General features: G+C 42.2%; 1 protein-coding gene across 4 annotated transcripts in view; it reads left to right on the top strand.

Annotated features, from left to right (window-relative positions):
- The window catches only part of CSMD3 (CUB and Sushi multiple domains 3), a 603,606-nt gene that overhangs the window by 322,231 nt on the left and 262,894 nt on the right, over positions 1–18,481 (top strand). For all 4 annotated transcript variants that reach the window (XM_082235380.1, XM_082235382.1, XM_082235381.1 and 1 more), the window contains one exon: positions 6,348–6,469. In XM_082235380.1, coding sequence (XP_082091506.1) covers positions 6,348–6,469 — 122 coding nt within the window. The remainder of the gene's footprint in view (positions 1–6,347; positions 6,470–18,481) is intronic.

Here is an 18,481-nt window from a genome sequence, read left to right as displayed (position 1 = left end):
GTGGTCGACATTGTAATAGTTTAAATAACATGCAATGTTGCAGGCTAATGGGGTAAAGCCTGAGAAAACGTATTCCTCTTTGTAATGATACTGCTAAATGGATAATTGATGAAACTGCAGAGAGCTGGGAGGACAATGGGATATTGCTTTTTCACACCTCAAATCCTCCATGCTTTACATTTGCTGTGAAGCAACTGTTGCTAAAGAATGGTTACTGCTGATACACATTTGATTGAGATTAGCACAGAAAAACAAAAAAACAGTTGTGAAATGTCTGCGTACATTGATTTGGTAATGATTCCAGATTTGTTGCTTATCATTGACCTCCACAGAGTTTCATCTATATAGTCCTGAATGGATCAGAAATGGATCCATGTGTCCCATCATGTTCTCCAGTGGCCCCTTCTCTTGTTACTGTTGTGAAAAAGGAGCCATTTTAGGTAGCTCTTTAGCAACAGGCCACGCAGGGGAAGAACCCAAACTGCAGTCCCTCTCCACCCCTGTGTCTTCCTTAGTTCCCTGGGTCAATGCTGGTTTGGGAAGAAGCTACAACATGACCTTGTCCTATATGGCTTGGGCCTTTTTGTATTCCCATTACAGCTTATGTGATTCTGTGCCCAATTGCTTTGGTGTAAATCCCATCAAATTCGGTGGGACTTGTTTATTTATTTTTCCAGACACTTCTATATGGTCACATGCAATAAAACAAACCGATACATATTTCTAAAGCCAATAAAAAATAACACAAAATAAACTCAGCATAATTTAAAAGAACAAAGAACCACAAAAGATAAGGGGAACCATACACTTAATAGACTTAATGGTCTTTACTTCATAATCAACAAATTATACGTCTTCACTTCCCAAAGTCTTGTGGAAGCGGTACGTCTTTTTCTGCCTCCTAAAACAGTACAATGCTGAGGGGAGCAATGCCTCAGTGAGATGTCTTGGTGCTGCCTCTGAAAAGGCCTGCTTCTGAGAATACGATCACAACTTACACAGATTTTACTTACATAATTATAGTTTTATGTGCTTCTCCAAAAAAAATTGTGAAAGGTGGGCAGAGAGTGTGGGGAAAACTGTCCAGGGGCAGGAAAGCAGAAAAGTCAATAATCACATGCGCCATTTCCTTCACCTTATGAGAGTGATCAGAGGCACCAACATAGTTTGCAGGTGCCCTCGCAAGAGCAAATGAAGGAGCACAGAGATTATGTGAGTGGCCTTAAAAAGTTATCAAAGGAGCAGCCTAGAAGTACCCTATTTTTCGCTCTATAGGACGCACCTGACCATAGGACGCACCTTGTTTTAGAAGGGGGAGAACAGGAAAAAAATTATCCCCCTCTCTGCGCAGCGCCCCTTCAGCGAAGCGGCAGGAGAAACAGAGCCCCTTCCATTTCTCCTCCCGCTTTGCTGAAGGGGTGCTGTGCAGAGATGGAAAACTGTGCAGTGCCTCTCCAGTGAAGCGAAGCCTGTAGAGCAAGAAGGATCGGTGTGCACTCGGGAGTGCTCTGTCTGCGCTTCGGAGGCTTCACATTGCAATCGCTGAAGACAAGGAGCCTGCATTCGCTCCATAGGACGCTCACACATTTCCCTTTAATTTTGGGAGGGGAAAAAGTGCGTCCTATAGAGCGAAAAATACTGTATACATGGACATTGCAAACCATGGCCCTAAAATGCAAGGCCGCTTGTTCAACTGGTGGACAACCTAAGAAGCAAAGATGGCTTCCAACACTGGAAGAAAAAGTGGCTGTGCTGGACTGCTTGAGAGGTGGCAAGTCTTGTCTGCAGTGTGACACACAAAGATGACCGCAAGAAGTGCAGCAGTTGTCATGAAGATTCAAGAGAAAGAAATCAATGTGGCTGAGGCAGCAAGTGCTCCAGAAACTGTGAAGGTGATGAACCAGGTGTGTAGCCAGGCTTTGGTCAAGACTGAGAAGGCATTAAACTTATGGCTGGAAGATGTGAACTGCAAACAGGTGTCTATTGAGGGTGTCACGTTGTGACAAAAGGCTCTCACACTCTATGCACAATCTAAACCTTCCATCGAGGGTAGGCAGTCTGTGAAGCAATTCAAAGCCAGTCCTGGTTGGTTTAACAATTCTAGGAACTGCTACAGCCTCAAAAATGTGCACATACTGTAACTGGGCAATCTACAGCTGCAGACTAAGAGGCGTCAAAAGCCTATGTGGAGTAGTTAAAGAAGTTGTTAGATGACAAGGGATATCTTCCATGGCAAGTTTTTAATTCTGACAATATGGGGCTCTTCTGGAAGAAAATGCCTGACCTTTTTACAGCTCCAAAACTGAAAAACAAGCCTCTGGCTTCAAAGCAGCTAAACACCATGTGACTATGTTGTTCTGTGGCCAGGCTTGCTGTATACGCTTGAAAATTCCCACACCTTAAAAGGCAAGAACAAGAATCTCGTTCCTGTTTTCAGGCAGTCCAATGAAAAGGCTTGGGTGACTACAGCAACATTTCTGGATTAGTTCCACAAGTGCTTCGTTCCAGAGGTGAAGTGCTACATTGAAGAGAAACACGAGGACTTCAACATGAGGACTGTCAGGCTTCAGGGAAGTGGCTTCCTTCCGTTTGGCCCATGGATAAAGGGAGGGAGCAAAAATAGTCTCTTACCATTTAAAGAGATTTTAATGACCACAGTGAAAGAACAAAGAGTCCATTCTCAGAGTAAAGGTGCTCCCAATTAAGGTTTACACCCAATTCCCCCCAAGTCACACGAGTCACTTCCTCATCTTGCAACCTGATCTCACAACTACTGTGCCTTCTGTGCAGCTACCTTATCTAATCTCATTGACCTTCGACTGATCGGCTGGATACTTTCCAGCAAACCAGAGTCTGTTAACTCTCTCTCCTGGTTCTTCTCCTCCTATCTGTTCACCACCCAGTTCTTCCCAACTTTTGTCTTCTGAACTATGTCCCTCTGCAAACCACTGCTCCAAATCTATACTGTGTCACTGCTCCTGGGAAGATTAAGGATCCTGATCAGGAGCAGGGGGAGGGGGAAGGCTCCCACCATTCCTCATCTGTGCAGCCCTCCTCAGCACGGTCCCTGACAAGGACTGCTTCTCATTGTGGACAATGCTCCTGGCCACTTTGAGGCTCTCCTCTTTGCACATAACAATGTTGAAGTTGAAGTCTTCTCCCCACCATATGACCTCCCTCAGCCAGCCTCTGGACCACGGTGTGATTCACTGCTGCAAGGTGATTTACAGGAAGCTCACTTTCTCATGGATACTGAATGCTGTGGATGCTGATTCCAATCTTAATCTCATGGAATGCTGGAAGTCCTTCAACATTGCCAATTGCATCACTTACCTCAAGCAGGCAATGGAGGTATTTGAGCCTGAAACAGTGATGCATGCTGGCAAAACCTTTGGAAGGAATGCGTGAGAGATTTTAAGGGTTTTCCAAGCACTGAAAACAAAGTGAACAATATAGACCAAAGCTGGAAGAACTAGTATGATTTTGTACAGAAGCAGAGGTGGAATTAGGGGGCATTTCTGCACTGGGCTCTGAGCCAAGAGGGTGATACAGGGAGTGCTGGAACAGTGACAAACAACAGAAAGTGAGAGGTGGGGGGGGACACCAAATTTAGGCATTGTACATACAGGGTGCTGCTGAAATTTTAAAGCCCAAAGTCTGCCACTAGCAGAAGATAAAACTGACAAAGAGGTGATGGCGACAGCAAGTTGGAACCTGCATAAATTTGCTCAACTCTTCCAAGCGATAAAGCCTGTCGGTGATTTGATCCCTCCATGGAATGAAGCCTCAAAATCGCACGAAGGATTACAGACACTGTGAGACTGTACCAAGAAATGTTTGATTAGCCCAAGAGACAACAGCAGCAGTTACCGTGCTTCTCTTAAAAAAAAATATCACCAGCCAACACAATCAACCTCTGAAGCTGAACCACAGCCAAGCACTTCATTTGAAGCAGGCTGTCAGTCACCCACACTTGTCCTTCTGGAACAAAATCCATGTCAGAAGAGGAAGGCTAAGCAACGCAGTTGTCATTCACTGGTAAGTGTTGTGCTAAGGTTTTTATGGTTTTTAAAGGGTTGTTCTGACTGTACACGATTTTGCCTTCACGTGCTATGTAACCTCCATGTAAGACGTGATTCTACTGTAGACATGGTATTATTGGGCAGCAAGACACAATGAGTACTTCTTAAATGTTACTTTCCAGCCCAAAGTGCTGGCAACATTGTTTTTCCTTTCACTTTCTCCATCCTCCTACTAACTGCCAATCAACTGAGCTTCCCTGCTTTGAGTAGCATTATTGTATTATGTCCATTGATGTTGAGCTTTTTAACCGTTAGCTTGATCTCCAGCTCAGCTTGTTTGACTATCTGCTTAAACTCTTGACACAGCTATCCTGATCAGCTTACCCAAAAGCCTTTTGCCTGAGTTCTCAAAGGCCCTTTTTATGTTGACAAATAATTTTTGTGCAGCAGAAAAGGGTCCATACATTGATTATACATTAATATATAATCTGTTAAATTTAAAGCTCACCAAAGACCTGGATCTGAATATGAGAAGTGTGTTTCCTCACTGAGATAATACTATTCATTTTTTAAGTGGGGTGGGGGGGAGTGTAAGATAAAAGGACATATTGCGTGGATCACAATAAATTATTGACCCTGCAGAAAGGAGATTGTTAAAAAGAAGGTAATCCTATAGTGCAAAATAGATCAGAAGGACTTCAAAAGTTAGCTAGAAATTTATGCATATATTGCTGACTGTAGCTTGTGGTTAGTGAGAAGAGAGCTTAACTAAGAGTCTGGGGTTGGCTGTTATGCTGCCAGAGCCAAAGCTTGGCTTAGCTCAGCATGGTGCAGGATCAAAAAGGTCTGGGGAGTAGCAAAGCGACTGCAAGCTCCACTCTGGAAGTTGCACATTTGTGTGGTCCCGATAAGCTATAGTTTGACTTACTGTGCTGTGCAAAGCAGGCGAATGAGTCTTTTACAACAATTCCACTCTTCTCTGTTTGTTTCTCGAATTAATGCAATAAAAACAGTGGACTTCTTTCATGAAATTACACCGTTTGGGTATGCAGCCACCGATGTTCATTGCACAGGATAAGCTTATTGTAGAACGGTTCTCTGCTTCCCTAAAAGCAATCCCTGTTAATCAGTCATTATTCTCATGTTTGTCTGAATCTCATTTCACCTCAGTAGCTAAGCAGAGAAGCAAGGGTAGGGACTTGCTACACACTTTGCTACCTTGAGTTCCCTGTTCTCACCTCACATTTTTTAAATAGAACCACACATTTACTTTACATTTAATAATGCTGCAGCATTAGAATAATTTATGCAAAGGCTTATACGTAAATCTTGAGCTGTTTACCCTAACACAAATTTCATTATTATATTTTTTGAATCTAATCTCCGGATTTATAAGATGTATTTTTTTCTTTATTAGAAAACTGCAGTTTTTACATAGTTTAACAGATGGCAATGGCAAAAGTGACTGTGGGACATGCCTTCTGAATATATTAGTTTAAGTCATATAATATCTTAAAATCCTTTATAAATAGCAGCAGCTGTCAGACATAAATATGGGGGAAAGGCAGATCTTTAAAAAGAAACATTTGCTCTTTCATTTGTATATGAAGAAATGGAAATGTGGTTCAGAATCTGTTCAGAAGTATTTTTTTGTCTAAATCTCAACAATGTTATTGTTCAAACAAACTGATTAGGCCAAAGGTGTTTATTGCATCCATCATTGAAGCAGAGAAGTAAAGAACATGCAAGATCTATTGTTCCCATTAGACTTCCTTCTCCTCTGGTAGATGACTTCCTACCTTTTAATAGCCATAAGAAAGGGGGCGGGGAGCAGGAAAAGGCTGCACAGCTGTTAGTTTGTGAAGTATTCATTCTTTCCTTCATTTTCCATTCCATTTTTGTATTAGTCCAGAACAGAGGTTGGCAACATGGTGCCCTTCAGATGGTAGACTCCAGTTCCCATCGGAACCAGCTGATGATAGGGATGGTGGGATTTGTAGTTCAACAACATATGGGAGGGCAGCATGCTGGCTATCCTGGTCTAGCAGCAACTTTAAAAAATATAGAGAGTTCCATCCTTGGCATGAATTGGGACTTGGGGACTTCTAAAGGGGTACCTGGGATCAGTCCATCACCTAAATGAAGCCAAGGGGTGCATTTTCAAATCTGGTATCTGAATCTCTTCTTCCTTCATTCTGGAATTCACCAGACCACTCTAAAGCATATGGAGGACTTCCTTGGAGACACTGGGAGTGACTATTAGCTGCAATTAGAACATAATGTGATGTTATTTAGGAACTGTAATGTTCATTTCTTCTTTTACAGTCAAGACGTGTGGATCTAATCTTCAGGGTCCTGGTGGCACCTTCACGTCCCCCAACTTTCCATTTCAGTATGACAGTAACGCTCAGTGTGTTTGGGTTATCACAGCAATCAATCCAAATAAGGTAAGTTCAAATTTGATAATAATGTAAAGACCTAAAAGTTGTGATCAGAAGGATTAGCCAACTTTATATTATTTATATATTACGTACATGCATAGCATACACGTGTATGTTAAACGAATCTCTGCGGGGCTGCAGAGTTATTGTGATGGGTGAAAGGATGGAGTTTGTTGCTGTTGGAGATGGGGAATGGAGCAAGAAATCATGTCTCTTTGCACTCCTCATGGTCTCAAACAATGTTGTTGATCACTAGGATATTAGAAGCTGGTGGGGGTGAGATACCTTAAATTCCTGGGTCCAATAAAAGTTAGGCTTCATCAAGGTTTGGAGAGTTAATTGGTGCAAAACACTGAACCCCTGGGTTAAGCTTATGTTAACAAGCCAAGCCTGGTGATAACTAGTCTGAGTATTGTTGTTGCTGTTTAGTCGTTTAGTCGTGTCCGACTCTTCGTGACCCCATGGACCAGAGCACGCCAGGCCCTCCTGTCTTCCACTGCCTCCCGCAGTTTGGTCAAAAGTCTGAGTATTAGGGGGACAAAAATGAGTGATAACCTAAGAGGAAGCATCAGGACATTCAGTGCCAGACAGCAAGTGGAGGGGAGGGCCCTCCCTCCAATTGTGTTTCCCCTCCAGCTGTGTGTTAGCAAGCAGAGACAAAAGCTTGTAGCATTTCCGTTTTGGATGATGTAAGCCCAGGAAATCATTTGTGTCAGCAGCGACAAGTGTGCAGGGGCAGAGGAGAATGCAGTTGGTTGGTTTTATGCAACAGAGAGGATTGGGCACAATCGGCCTCTCTGAATCTGATACTGTAGCAATGGAAGGAGCAGGACCCCCTTAGGATGTGAATGCTCTGAACTCCCTCCATCTAAGCTCAAGGTTGTATATATGTGTAAATAAGCCATATATCATAAAGTCACCACGATCTCCACTGTGCCTCATTGTTCAAAGGGAAACAAAGACCTTGGGTAAAGTGCGCCTGCACTCCTGGAATCTTGCACTGCTCATAGATATCAAAGTGGTGTATACTGATATTTAAATTAAGGTCAGTCTTAAATATGCACCTCTGTTCCATCCATAGATCACCATGGTAGTAAATCTCCAAGGACAAAGGGAGATATCGTGGATTTTGCTTCAGGGGTAGGTCTTCCATCACTTGGCCTTGGGGATAGAAATAGATTTGAATGTACAAATAAGGTTGATACAAAGGCATTTTTAAATTCAACTTCATTCATCCTTCTTCTTTCCAAATAGTCTTGTAATTTTATGGAAGCACAATTTCACTTTTCTCCCTTTTGCATAGAATATGCCATAAAAGGTAAAGGTACCCCCCTGACCGTTAGGTCCAGTCGTGGATGACTCGGGGGTTGCGTGCTCATCTCGCTCTATAGGCCGAGGGAGCCAGCGTTTGTCTGCAGACATCTTCCAGGTCATGTGGCCAGCATGACTGAGCCGCTTCTGGCGAACCAGAGCAGCACATGGAAATACGGTTTACCTTCCCACCAGAGTGATACCTATTTATCTACTTGCACTTTGACGTTATTTCGAACTGCTATGTAGGCAGGAGCAGGGACCAAACAACAGGCGCTCACCCTGTCACGGGGATTTGAACCGCCGAAAAGAGCATTTACAATACAGAGGTGGGGAGGAGATACTGTACAACACAGGAGAGAGAGAGGCAGATATCATATTGAAATGTGCTACTGCGAGAACATTAGACAGCAAAAAGGTAGAAAGTTTATTGACGAGTGTTCTAAATTTATAACATATACAGAAACAAATTCTAGAGATATAAAAATCACAGTAGGCGTAATATAATTCTTGCGATGCGCAGATGTTATATAATGAAAATCTGCAGATTGGATTTAATATTCACATAACCCAAGACCGAGATGGAGGGAAGTCAACTGCTATTTGTTGTAATGGTTGTTTTTTGGTTGGTTAAGGTGTTTCTGATTTGGTTGATGTTTTCTTTTGTCTTTGGTATGTGTTTGTTATTTTTCCTTTTTTGTTGTTGTTGTCTGGTAATAGAAAATGAATAAAAAGAAGATAAAAAAAAGAAATGTGCTACTGCGAAAGTGGAAACATGAATCTGTTTGCTTCTGTGTGTGGTTCTTAGATAACAAGTTACTTTTACAATTTTGGCGACAGTCTCAGATCCTAACGAACAATTCTGCAATCAAACATACATCTGTGGGTTTTTCACCATTTGTTCAATATATGGTAGTCAATAAACACTGTTCATTCTAAATATGTTTTCATACATGATATTTTAAAAATGATTATATAATAGCTTCTGTTATTTCATCATGCTGAGCTTTAGGCATATCAAGTAATGATGGGGCCAGTTTTCTACCTGAAAGCACTTGGAGTCCTACACCCTGCTACATCTGGCTTGGGATCCCAGTTCACCCCAATCCTTTCTTACCTTGCATGAACTCAGCGGCCTGTGCCCCATTGACCTGCTACTACTTACGTATTGCCAATAGGTTTACTTGATTAGTCACCTGATTTATTTCATGGCTGTAGAGATGCCGGGCTCCCCTACTTACTGGTGGGCAAATCTTTGTCAATTTATCAGAACCTATTAGGTGCTGGCTTTCTATTCTAAGTGGGAAAAGCGTATTCACCAATGCAGGCTGCCTGGGAAACAGGCCTCCAATATTGCGTTAAAGATACAGTGAAGTTCTCAGAAGCATTGGCTTGATTTTCCTCGAGGTGAAGCATTTTACTGTGCCCAATTCTATGCTCCCCCCCCCCCTTCGTAAGTGTGCATAGGATTTCTGCCTTGAGCAAGTTAATTCTTCCATCATGGGATGAAGAAAATTCAATATCCGGTCAACCAGCCCACACCTTATCGTCTTGCAAAAGTTCATTAAAATATATTATAGGATTTTCATGAGTGACCAAATAAAATGGGGACAGGTAGTATACGCCAAATAAATAAATCTATAAGCCAAATATGCCTAATCCTGAAGAAAGTTACAGTGCCATTCTGTAATGTCTACTCAGAAGTAGGCTCCTTTGTATAGGATAGTAGCTCAAAATGATCAGTATTGTGTTGCTCAGTTTTCTGTATTCTATATCTCCTGTTTCTCTGAAGTTAATAACAAGTTAATATTTTGCCTCTCTGGTTTCAAAAGAAAGAAGGGAGAACTTCTGGATTAGAGCCTGTGGCCCCAAACTAAGGATGCACTTAACAAAACCAGAATCTGGAATCAACTTAACAACAACAACAACAATAGTGTTTAGCTCAATTTGTAAAATAATACTGTTTGCTAATATCCTTAAAAATTGAACACAGCTGTGTTTCAATTAATTTTGTTGTTTACACGGGTGATGGTCTCCAGTATATCCTCGCACTGAAATCCTTTTTAGGGCACTCAGTTATTTGGCATAATTGCCAATCTGTATGGACTTTTATTTTAATATATTTATGATAGCCTTTGGCTAAAGAGTAGTGCTTCAATCATTCAGCTATGGCAAGAGTTGCTTACAGCAATAGTCAGCTTGCCTGAAGAGCTTTGATTATTATTTTTCAAATAAAATAAATCTGTCTATTGGGATTATTTACAGGAGTGAGATGGACTAGAAACTACTAGGAAAACAAACACATCTTATTATTTTAGTTTCTGCTGTATAACTAACTATTCTATTGACTGTAGTGTTCATTCCATAAATACTGTTGAAATTGCTTCTGCAGACATCCGTATCTGTTTCATTGATTGTTCTGGTAACTGTGTGCTATGACCCCCAGAGCACAGTTGTATTAAATAAAAAAAAATAGTTCACCCATTTCCTTTTCAGCCTCTTCACACTTAAGGTTAAATAAGGTTTGACATATCTTCTTACTGTTTTCATATTTTGAAACAAGTCATCCAAAATGACCCTAAGAACACAACAACTTTTACTTTCGACAGTGTTGTGTCACAAAAGGACTTCTGGTTAATTTGGGGTCTCAGGGATCTTAGAAGGTGAGAGTCAAGAAAGACATTGATCATTTCAGGTAGGAAAACTGTTTTTGTCCCCATAATAGCAGTCTATGGTAAAGCATCCTAATGAAAACTCACACGCGAGCGCGCGCGCGCACACACACACACACAATCCAGTTAGCCAGACTAGACATGGCGAGGGTAGAAGCCAGAGGCCTGGTGGGAGAACTTCGCTGCTTCAGTGGGGTCTGCTGTATTCTCCAACTCTCAGGTTTCCTCCAGGTTGGTTTTATAGGTTATTGTGAGTCTGAAAACATATGGAAAATGCGTCTGGCAGTATATCACCAGAGGCTGTGAACATGACTGACAGTGTGTCAGCAGATTTTGGGCTAACCAGTTGCCCTTATCTCAGTCCGTTTTCCTGGATTGCTTAGGTGGCCTTGGGCCACATCCTGATAAGTGTGGTTCATACTGCCTTGCTCTCATAAAGGTGTCTGGTATTCTTCCACTCTGCTGAAGACTTCAAGCACTCAGCCATCTTTTATTTCCCATGGCTTCAGACCTAATAACTAACATGGAAGCCACTCGTGCAAAAATCCACACGCTTATCCCTCTACGTCTATCAAGTGTCAGATTAGGACTAGGAAGACTCAGCTTCAAAATCCTACACACTGACCAAGCTTACTTGGTGCCTTTGGACCAATCACCAACTCTCATACAGTTGTGAGGATAAAATGAGGCAGTGGGGATGTGCTGGGCCTGGGAGTAACCCGGGAAACGCAGTCCAGGACCGGTCCAGAATCCGAAGGTTTTGCTAGGAGTCAGTCCAACAGGGCCAAGGCGGGACACAAGGCAGGAAACCAGACAAGGACAGGTACAGGACCTCAGGCAGGATCTGGCATACAGCAATGTTGCTCCCGCAACCTGGGATGGGGTCCAACAGCCTTTTATCTTTGTTGGGGTAGTGGACAGTTCTGATCCCCTGGCGACTCACCTCCCTGTTTCGCCCAAAGGCGAGCACTCCTCCTCCGAGTACTCAGGTCTCTCCTTCTCTCAGACCTTAGTCTCTGCAGTTCAGGAGACGTCGGTGGGTTACTAGACCCAGGGGCCACCTCAGCCTCCCCTGACCCAACTGGTAGCGGAGCAGCTGTAAGTGATGGCCCAGCTGAAGGCAACGAGGTATTCCCCGCATCTGGAGCCAGGGCAGGCTCAGGCCCCTGACTCGGCCCAGCTGGTGTTTGTTGCAGGGGAACCTGTGCAAACTGGAACTCTTCAGGATCAGACCCAGACTTGGTTCAGATGATGCCTGAGGCAAAGGATCCAGTGCAGACTGAGACTCCTCTGGTTCCGAGTCCGAGCCCGAGTCCCAGGCCATCACAGGGGAGAACCTTCAGCTTCTTGGAGGAAAGATGTATTATGAATATAATTAAAATAACAAATAAGTTAGTACTACAAACTATAAGAAAACCACTTTATTGGAACCCAGTAAAATGTCCTTAAGGAGAAAATACATTTGAAAAATACATTTGGAGGCAGGTGAGAATATTTCACTCTTTGCAGCATCTTTCCCTTGCCCCCCCCCAAAAAAAACCTTTCCCACTTACACACATGTCATGTAAAGTTCTGCAAATTAGACTGGGGGCTTTAAGCTGGCTAGTTCCTCATATAGTGAAAACAAGGAGCTGGAAAATGAAACAGTGGCACCAGCCATATTAATCTGTGATTTATTGCCGATAGGACAGAACTGCCCAGTTGTGCTACTACTTTTTATGAGTTCTCGTTTAAAGGCAGGCAATAAAATGGATACTAACACACACTCTCAGAACTTTTTATATTAATTTTGGTACAGAATTCTACAGAGGCAGCAGGTTTTGGGGTTGTTTTTTTAAGTCTCAAGAACTAGTTTAGATGTTTTATTTATCTGGGGCTTCTCAGAGCATCTCAGTTGGTGTATCAGGATGGCACAACATTTTTGATGATTTCAGCAATGCTACAATGGAAGTAGGGTAATTCTTTGGTAACTCATCTTGGATTTCGACAAGTGTAATAAACATTTCAGATTGCAAAATGTTGATATACCTTTGCCTTTCACTCGTGTGAGGACTGTAGTTAACTTCAAAGGGACCTTGTGTTCTAATAAACATTTATCAATTCAGCAGCACATATAATGCACAATCTTTTGAAAAGCTACATATTACCCAGGAGGCTACTTGAGATGTTCTAACAAAGCACCACGAGTGAAAGTCCCCCCCCCAGTTATACTTCTGCCTCTGTTACTGTTTCAGGCACTGGAAGGAGATGTGCTATCTCTTGTGGGGAAATGCATGTTCTGCCAAGGTACTGGGAGAAAACATATTGTTATTCACTATCCATTCTCCAAGTAGATGGAGTTCTCAGGGGTTTCCTAGGAATGAAGGTCGCTGGAGACTTATGGTGTCTTTGTGATATATGGTTTTATTTACGCATATGTACAGGCTGAGCATAAGATGGAAAGCACATAGCAATAACTCTTCAACGGATAATGATCTAGGTTTCTAGGACCTCCCTAATGTCAAATACGCAGGATTCAACACAGTGTGAGGCAGGTCTCTCTGTCCCTTCTTAGCCCAGTTTTTAAGACCAAAATGTCATTTATCCTCCTTCTTACAGATCCACACCTTGCTGACACCAGCTCTAGTTAAAGGAGAAGGAAGGCCTACTCCCATCTGCTCAAATTTCAGAATCTTCAGCTAGTTGTTTCTGTGGCACACTTTTACCTGACCTTAACATAATGAAGCTGATACTTAATAGACTTGGGCAGAGCACACACACACACACACACACACACACAAAATGCAAAATGAACCACTCATCATAGAAACCAGTGGTAGAATGTGGGTGCCCTTCAGTGTTTTGAATTGTTATTTTAATCAGTGATAAAGTATAGATTTCTTTTCATGGTCCTTTTCATTTTCTACAAAGACTGTAAACGAAATATATAAGGAATTACGGCCATTACACAGAAAGCCTGTTCATGAAATATCAATGTTCTAGACAAGTTACTATTACTGATAAAATTGCTTTAAAAAAAAAAAAAAACCAATATTCTCTTTCCCAGATTGCTACAACTTGAATTATTGATTTCTAAGCTTTTTTAAAAAAAATTCTCAAAACAAGAAGGCTGAAATAGTCATGATTGCATATGCAATAGAAGAAACTGTGAAATAGGTACCCAGAATGTTGCAGCAGGTCCCTTTCCTGTTTGAGCTTTCGAAAGCCTGTGTAGAACAGGGATTAGTATATTAGATGTGGCCAATAGTGGGAAGTGGGGTGAAGCCACAGAGCTTCCATCTCAATACCCAGTGTCTCTACAGCTTACCTGGATAGCACAGGTGGGGGAATGCAATGACAAGTACATAGGGAGGAGCACCAGATGAGCTCCACTAATGTGTCTGTCCAGCCGTCCACTTGCCACCACGCTGGCCAAGTAAGCTATTGAAGCTTACTCAGCCATGAAGCTTACTTGGTGTTCTTGAGCCAGTCCCAATAGCTCAGATTCGCCTACCTCACAGGGCTGTTTTGAAGACAAAGCAGGGCAAGTCTCAGTATGGTGCCATGAGCTATTTGGAAGAAAGCTTCAAATATGATAGATAGATAAAAAAAAAGTAAAGGGACCCCTGACCATTAGTTCCAGTCGCAGAATACTCTGGGGTTGCGGCGCTCATCTCACTTTACTGGCCGAGGGAGCCGGTGTACAGTTTCCGGGTCATGTGGCCAGCATGACTAAGCCGCTTCTGGCGAAGCAGAGCAGCGCACGGAAACACCTTTTACCTTCCCTCCAGAGCGGTGCCTATTTTTCTACTTGCACTTCATGCTGTCGAATTGCTAGGTTGGCAGGAGCAGGGACTGAGCAAGATAGATAGATAGATAGATAGATAGATAGATAGATAGATAAATAGATAGAATAAACAATAGTATCCTTAATAGCAGTAGCTACTGGTGTTGGCAGTTCCGGCAGGGCTGTGTTGCTCACTTGACTTTCCAACTTTGTGTTGTTGCTGTTTAAGAAGATTTGGAGGCAGACTCCCTGTTCAGGTAGTCTCCCTGTTGCCCTGTCCCTCTCTCTTTTGGCAACATTGTGTGGCATTGGGATGCCAGGTAAGCATCAACAGCACTGCCAGTGGTGCCCACACAGTCACTACTGCTCTGTGATGTGGGAGAAACTGCAGTGTGCTCTTTCTGCCTCTCTGTTTGGTTAGCCTGTCAGCAGAGATGCACAACCCCCTTCACATCTTATGTCTCTTCCATGATGAACAGGACAATGCACAGGCATATGCTAGCCTTGCTGTTTCTGTTGCATCCCTGTTGCCCGCCCCATAGCCCTCCTCACATTGGAAGGTAAAAGTCAGTAGTGTGTTCATGTAGGCTCCCTGCCCTGATCTTCAAGGGTTTTAAATTGTGCAACCAGCCTACAGGAGCAGAGAACTTACCCTTCCAGTGGGTGGATGTCAGGCTTTGGGGAAACAGATCCCTCCCCTGGTGGCAGTAAATAAGCAGATCAAACGAAAGGAACGTTCTTACCAGATAAGTTCTTTAATAATCACAGCGAGAGAGGAATGCATATCTCTCTAAGAAATGGTGTTGCTCCCAGTAAAGGTTCACCCCCTCTGTCCCCATTAATCTATATCACTCCTATGTCAGGTAATCTGAACTTGTTGCTGTTGCGCTTTCTGTTTTATCACTCTCGAAGCCCGTCTAGTCCTAGGTGAAGGAGCGGTCTGGAATGCTGTCTCTCTCTTGGTGTTCCCTCTTCTAGCTGTTCCTCACTCAGTATTTCCCAGCTTTCCCCCCTGGACTATGTCCCTCTGCAAACCACTGTTCTAAATCAATACTGTCCTCCTGCCCTTGGAAAGGTTCAGGCGAAGGGGGCAGCAGCTCCCACCATTCCTCCACAGTCTAGTCCCTAACAGTAGAGGGCTGTGGGACTGCGATGGGAACATGGCAAAGGGGGCGGGGCCATGGTCATTCCTTTCAGATGAGAAGAGAACACATGAAAAGGCCTTCTGTGTCAGGCACAAGGCATGAAGGCAATGTTTCAAGCCTCCTGCTTTTACTGGTCACATCTGTGTAGTGTTTTTGTCATTTCGATTTATCAGTCTTGCTCATCTTCTTCCAGCTGCATTTTTTTAAAAAATGTCCTTTGTCTAAAAAGCTGTTCATATTCCAGAAAGTATGGGTTTGAGACACAGGCATTTACACACGTTTTGCGCTTCCTCACAAATGCTATCACACCCCACCCTTGAATAGCCACTTACCCATATAAGGAGACTGCATTTTTAATCTGTTCTGTGTTGAATTGGATGGGATACCTCAAACCTTACATAAAATATAATAGGCTGAGGTGAGGACTTCAATACATAAGCATGCCACATGTTGTCTGGCCCTAAGGTTAAAATTCTCTTTCCTTGATACATGGCTTCAGTAAACATTTTTTTTGCCTTTTGAAAGAAATAATAGGGTGCTGTGTCATTGCTTGCTTTTGAGGTGGCTGAAGGGTGTTTGAAAATGCCCTTTTTATTATACAAATAATCTCCCAAGTGGTCTGCACTCTGCAACACTCTCAAATTCTCAGTTAAATCTCAGGGAAAGACATTGTAAAGTGATTCCTGCCATGGGGCTTTTTCAGCTCAGGAAATGCAAGCAGCCAAGGAGGCTGCAGATGGCTGGAAAAATTGTTCACGGGAAAGAGAAAAAAGCACAAACCACCCTCATCAACCTCACAGTGATGAAGTAAGGTCAAATCCCTGCACCCACCAGAATTCTAAAGTGCCCCAAGAATGGGGAATATCTCTTTCTATCACAGGGAAAGTAAGCTCCAGATGAATAGGGGAGATTTCAGTGCAACACTAGTAATTATTTAAGGCACGAAATAAGGCAAAAACAAGATATGTATCTGCATATGGCAAACATCTAGTTTGGAACTAAGAGAAATGCAAATCTACTTATGCAGAAAGGAAATGAAAGGCTATGAGGGCTGCTTCCAATTTTCTTATGAGCCATGTTTTTATGTTCCATTTCCCCCCTTTTTGCAGTGTGTTTCAAATGCCTGCTTCTAAGGCAATTTCTCAAGAAATATTCTGAGGTAGTAACAGCGTAAGGCATTATTGATCCCCTGGCAAATGCTTAAAGAATGGTTGGAACGACGGTAGTGACTTTCATATCAGTTTCTTGTGTTGGGAAGCAAAGAAGTTAAATAAAAGCTAATTGTGGAGGAAGAATCATGTGGGTGGAAGTCAAATGCTAACTCTTATTGATTACAAAGCAGAAAGGCACCAGATAACAATGAGAGCAGCATCTTTTCCCTGTTGCTTTGCAGAACCTTTGCATTAGCCCACTTGTTTGGGAAGTGGAAAATTTATCTTTGGTTAGGAAGAATAATGACTCTTGCACCATTTCTGCAGGTGTCTATGGTCGTGTATATCTGCAAGATGCTTCAGCACACTTTTTGTCCCCAAACTAGTATACCATATTTTATGCTATTGATTTGAAGAAAGCATTTTGGGTCACTTCAGATGCCCATTTTATTGAACGTTTATCTTGATTTTTTTATTTTTTATGTTGCAGAAAGTTTGTGAGGAGTTTAGATGATGTCAGCTATTTACAGAGCATTCAGCCTGATTTGTTTGCAGGGAGGTTTGTAATGTCAAATAAACCAAGTACTATTCCACACATTCCAATGCATTTTCCTGTTAGTTTTGCCTTATCACAGAAAGTTTGTGGGCTTTTTTTGGACGGGGGTGGGGGGGTGGGGAGCTCCAAATCAACTTTATTTTGCCAGTCTATGATTGAAATGGTAACAGTGCAGAGGTCCCTTGGAATTTCTTACAGTCTACATTGCTATCCTTTCAGTACTTTTTTTTGTCCCTCTGCATTTAGATCTGCTAACTTTTTTTTCTTTTGATTGATTCCTAACATATGATGAATAAAAATAAATCATTCAGATGCATATGTAGATTAGGAACTGGTGGCATAACACAAGGCATCCAGAGTCCCCGGCTACAGAAGGAAAGAATGCAATTTGAAAGTGTGAGCATTGGTTTCTCTGCTTGGAATATATCTGGAAGGGGTGGCAGGTGGTTGCTTTTGGCTGTGTGCACAGACATGCCTCCACACTAAGTTTCTGAGATTCCAGTTCATATATTACAGTTGCTTTCCATAGTCTTCCTTGAACAACATATGTCTGCAGTGCAATCAGAACTTTGGAAGATATTTATGTTCTCAACAGATTCACCTTTGCAGGTTTGCAGAAGTCTAGCAAAAAAAGGAAGCAGTACAAAGCTGATTCCAACTGATACTCTAGTGGTATCCTGGTTGATGTTAACCATGGTTTCCACAGTTACATATATTTGTAACAAGAAGTCGTGATTAGTGCTAAGAAGATAAGCAGAAGGGACATGCTGGTAAGATAAATGGAAGGAGTGGAAGGAGAAGGAATGTGCAATCATTTCCCACCATGTTTTATAATGAGCCAGTGTTTGCACTGGCTCAAAGAGAGACAGACAAGAGAGAGACAATTCACCAATGTTTTTTTTTTATTTTAAAATGGGGAAACAACCCTATATTCCTCAAATCCACAGTAATATTTCTAGCAGAAGCTGCGTTATTTTGTGAGTGCAGAAGAGATCTTCAGTGACTTTTTCAGTATGCATAATTTAGACTGTTGATAATATTTTATACCAAATTGAGAATACAGCAAAGGAATTATTTATGCAGGGGAAAATATCCTGCTGTGTAAAGATAAATATTTTCTATAATTTATTAATAATTCCTATCATGACAAAAAAAAGAGAGACAAACCTCATGCATTAACACAAAGGAAATAAATCACTGTTAAGAAGCATGAAGTGGCCAAACTACTTGTTAAGTTCTTAGAGCTGAAAATATTTGCGGTGACACCCTGTAATTTCTAAGTCTTCTGCACATTAATTTTCTTCTTAACATTTTTGCTTGTATTTAAGCTCTGGCTCTCCACTATGCTTTACTTCTCATTCCTGCATTTCATCAAGTGTTAAAGCAACACATCAACTCTGACTATGCGAAGTGCATA

The sequence above is a fragment of the Podarcis vaucheri genome, assembly GCF_965113315.1.
Source record: "Podarcis vaucheri genome assembly, chromosome: 8".
Taxonomy (NCBI): domain Eukaryota; kingdom Metazoa; phylum Chordata; class Lepidosauria; order Squamata; family Lacertidae; genus Podarcis; species Podarcis vaucheri.
Note: the sequence above shows the minus strand (reverse complement) of the source record. Positions and strands in the feature narration are given on the sequence as shown.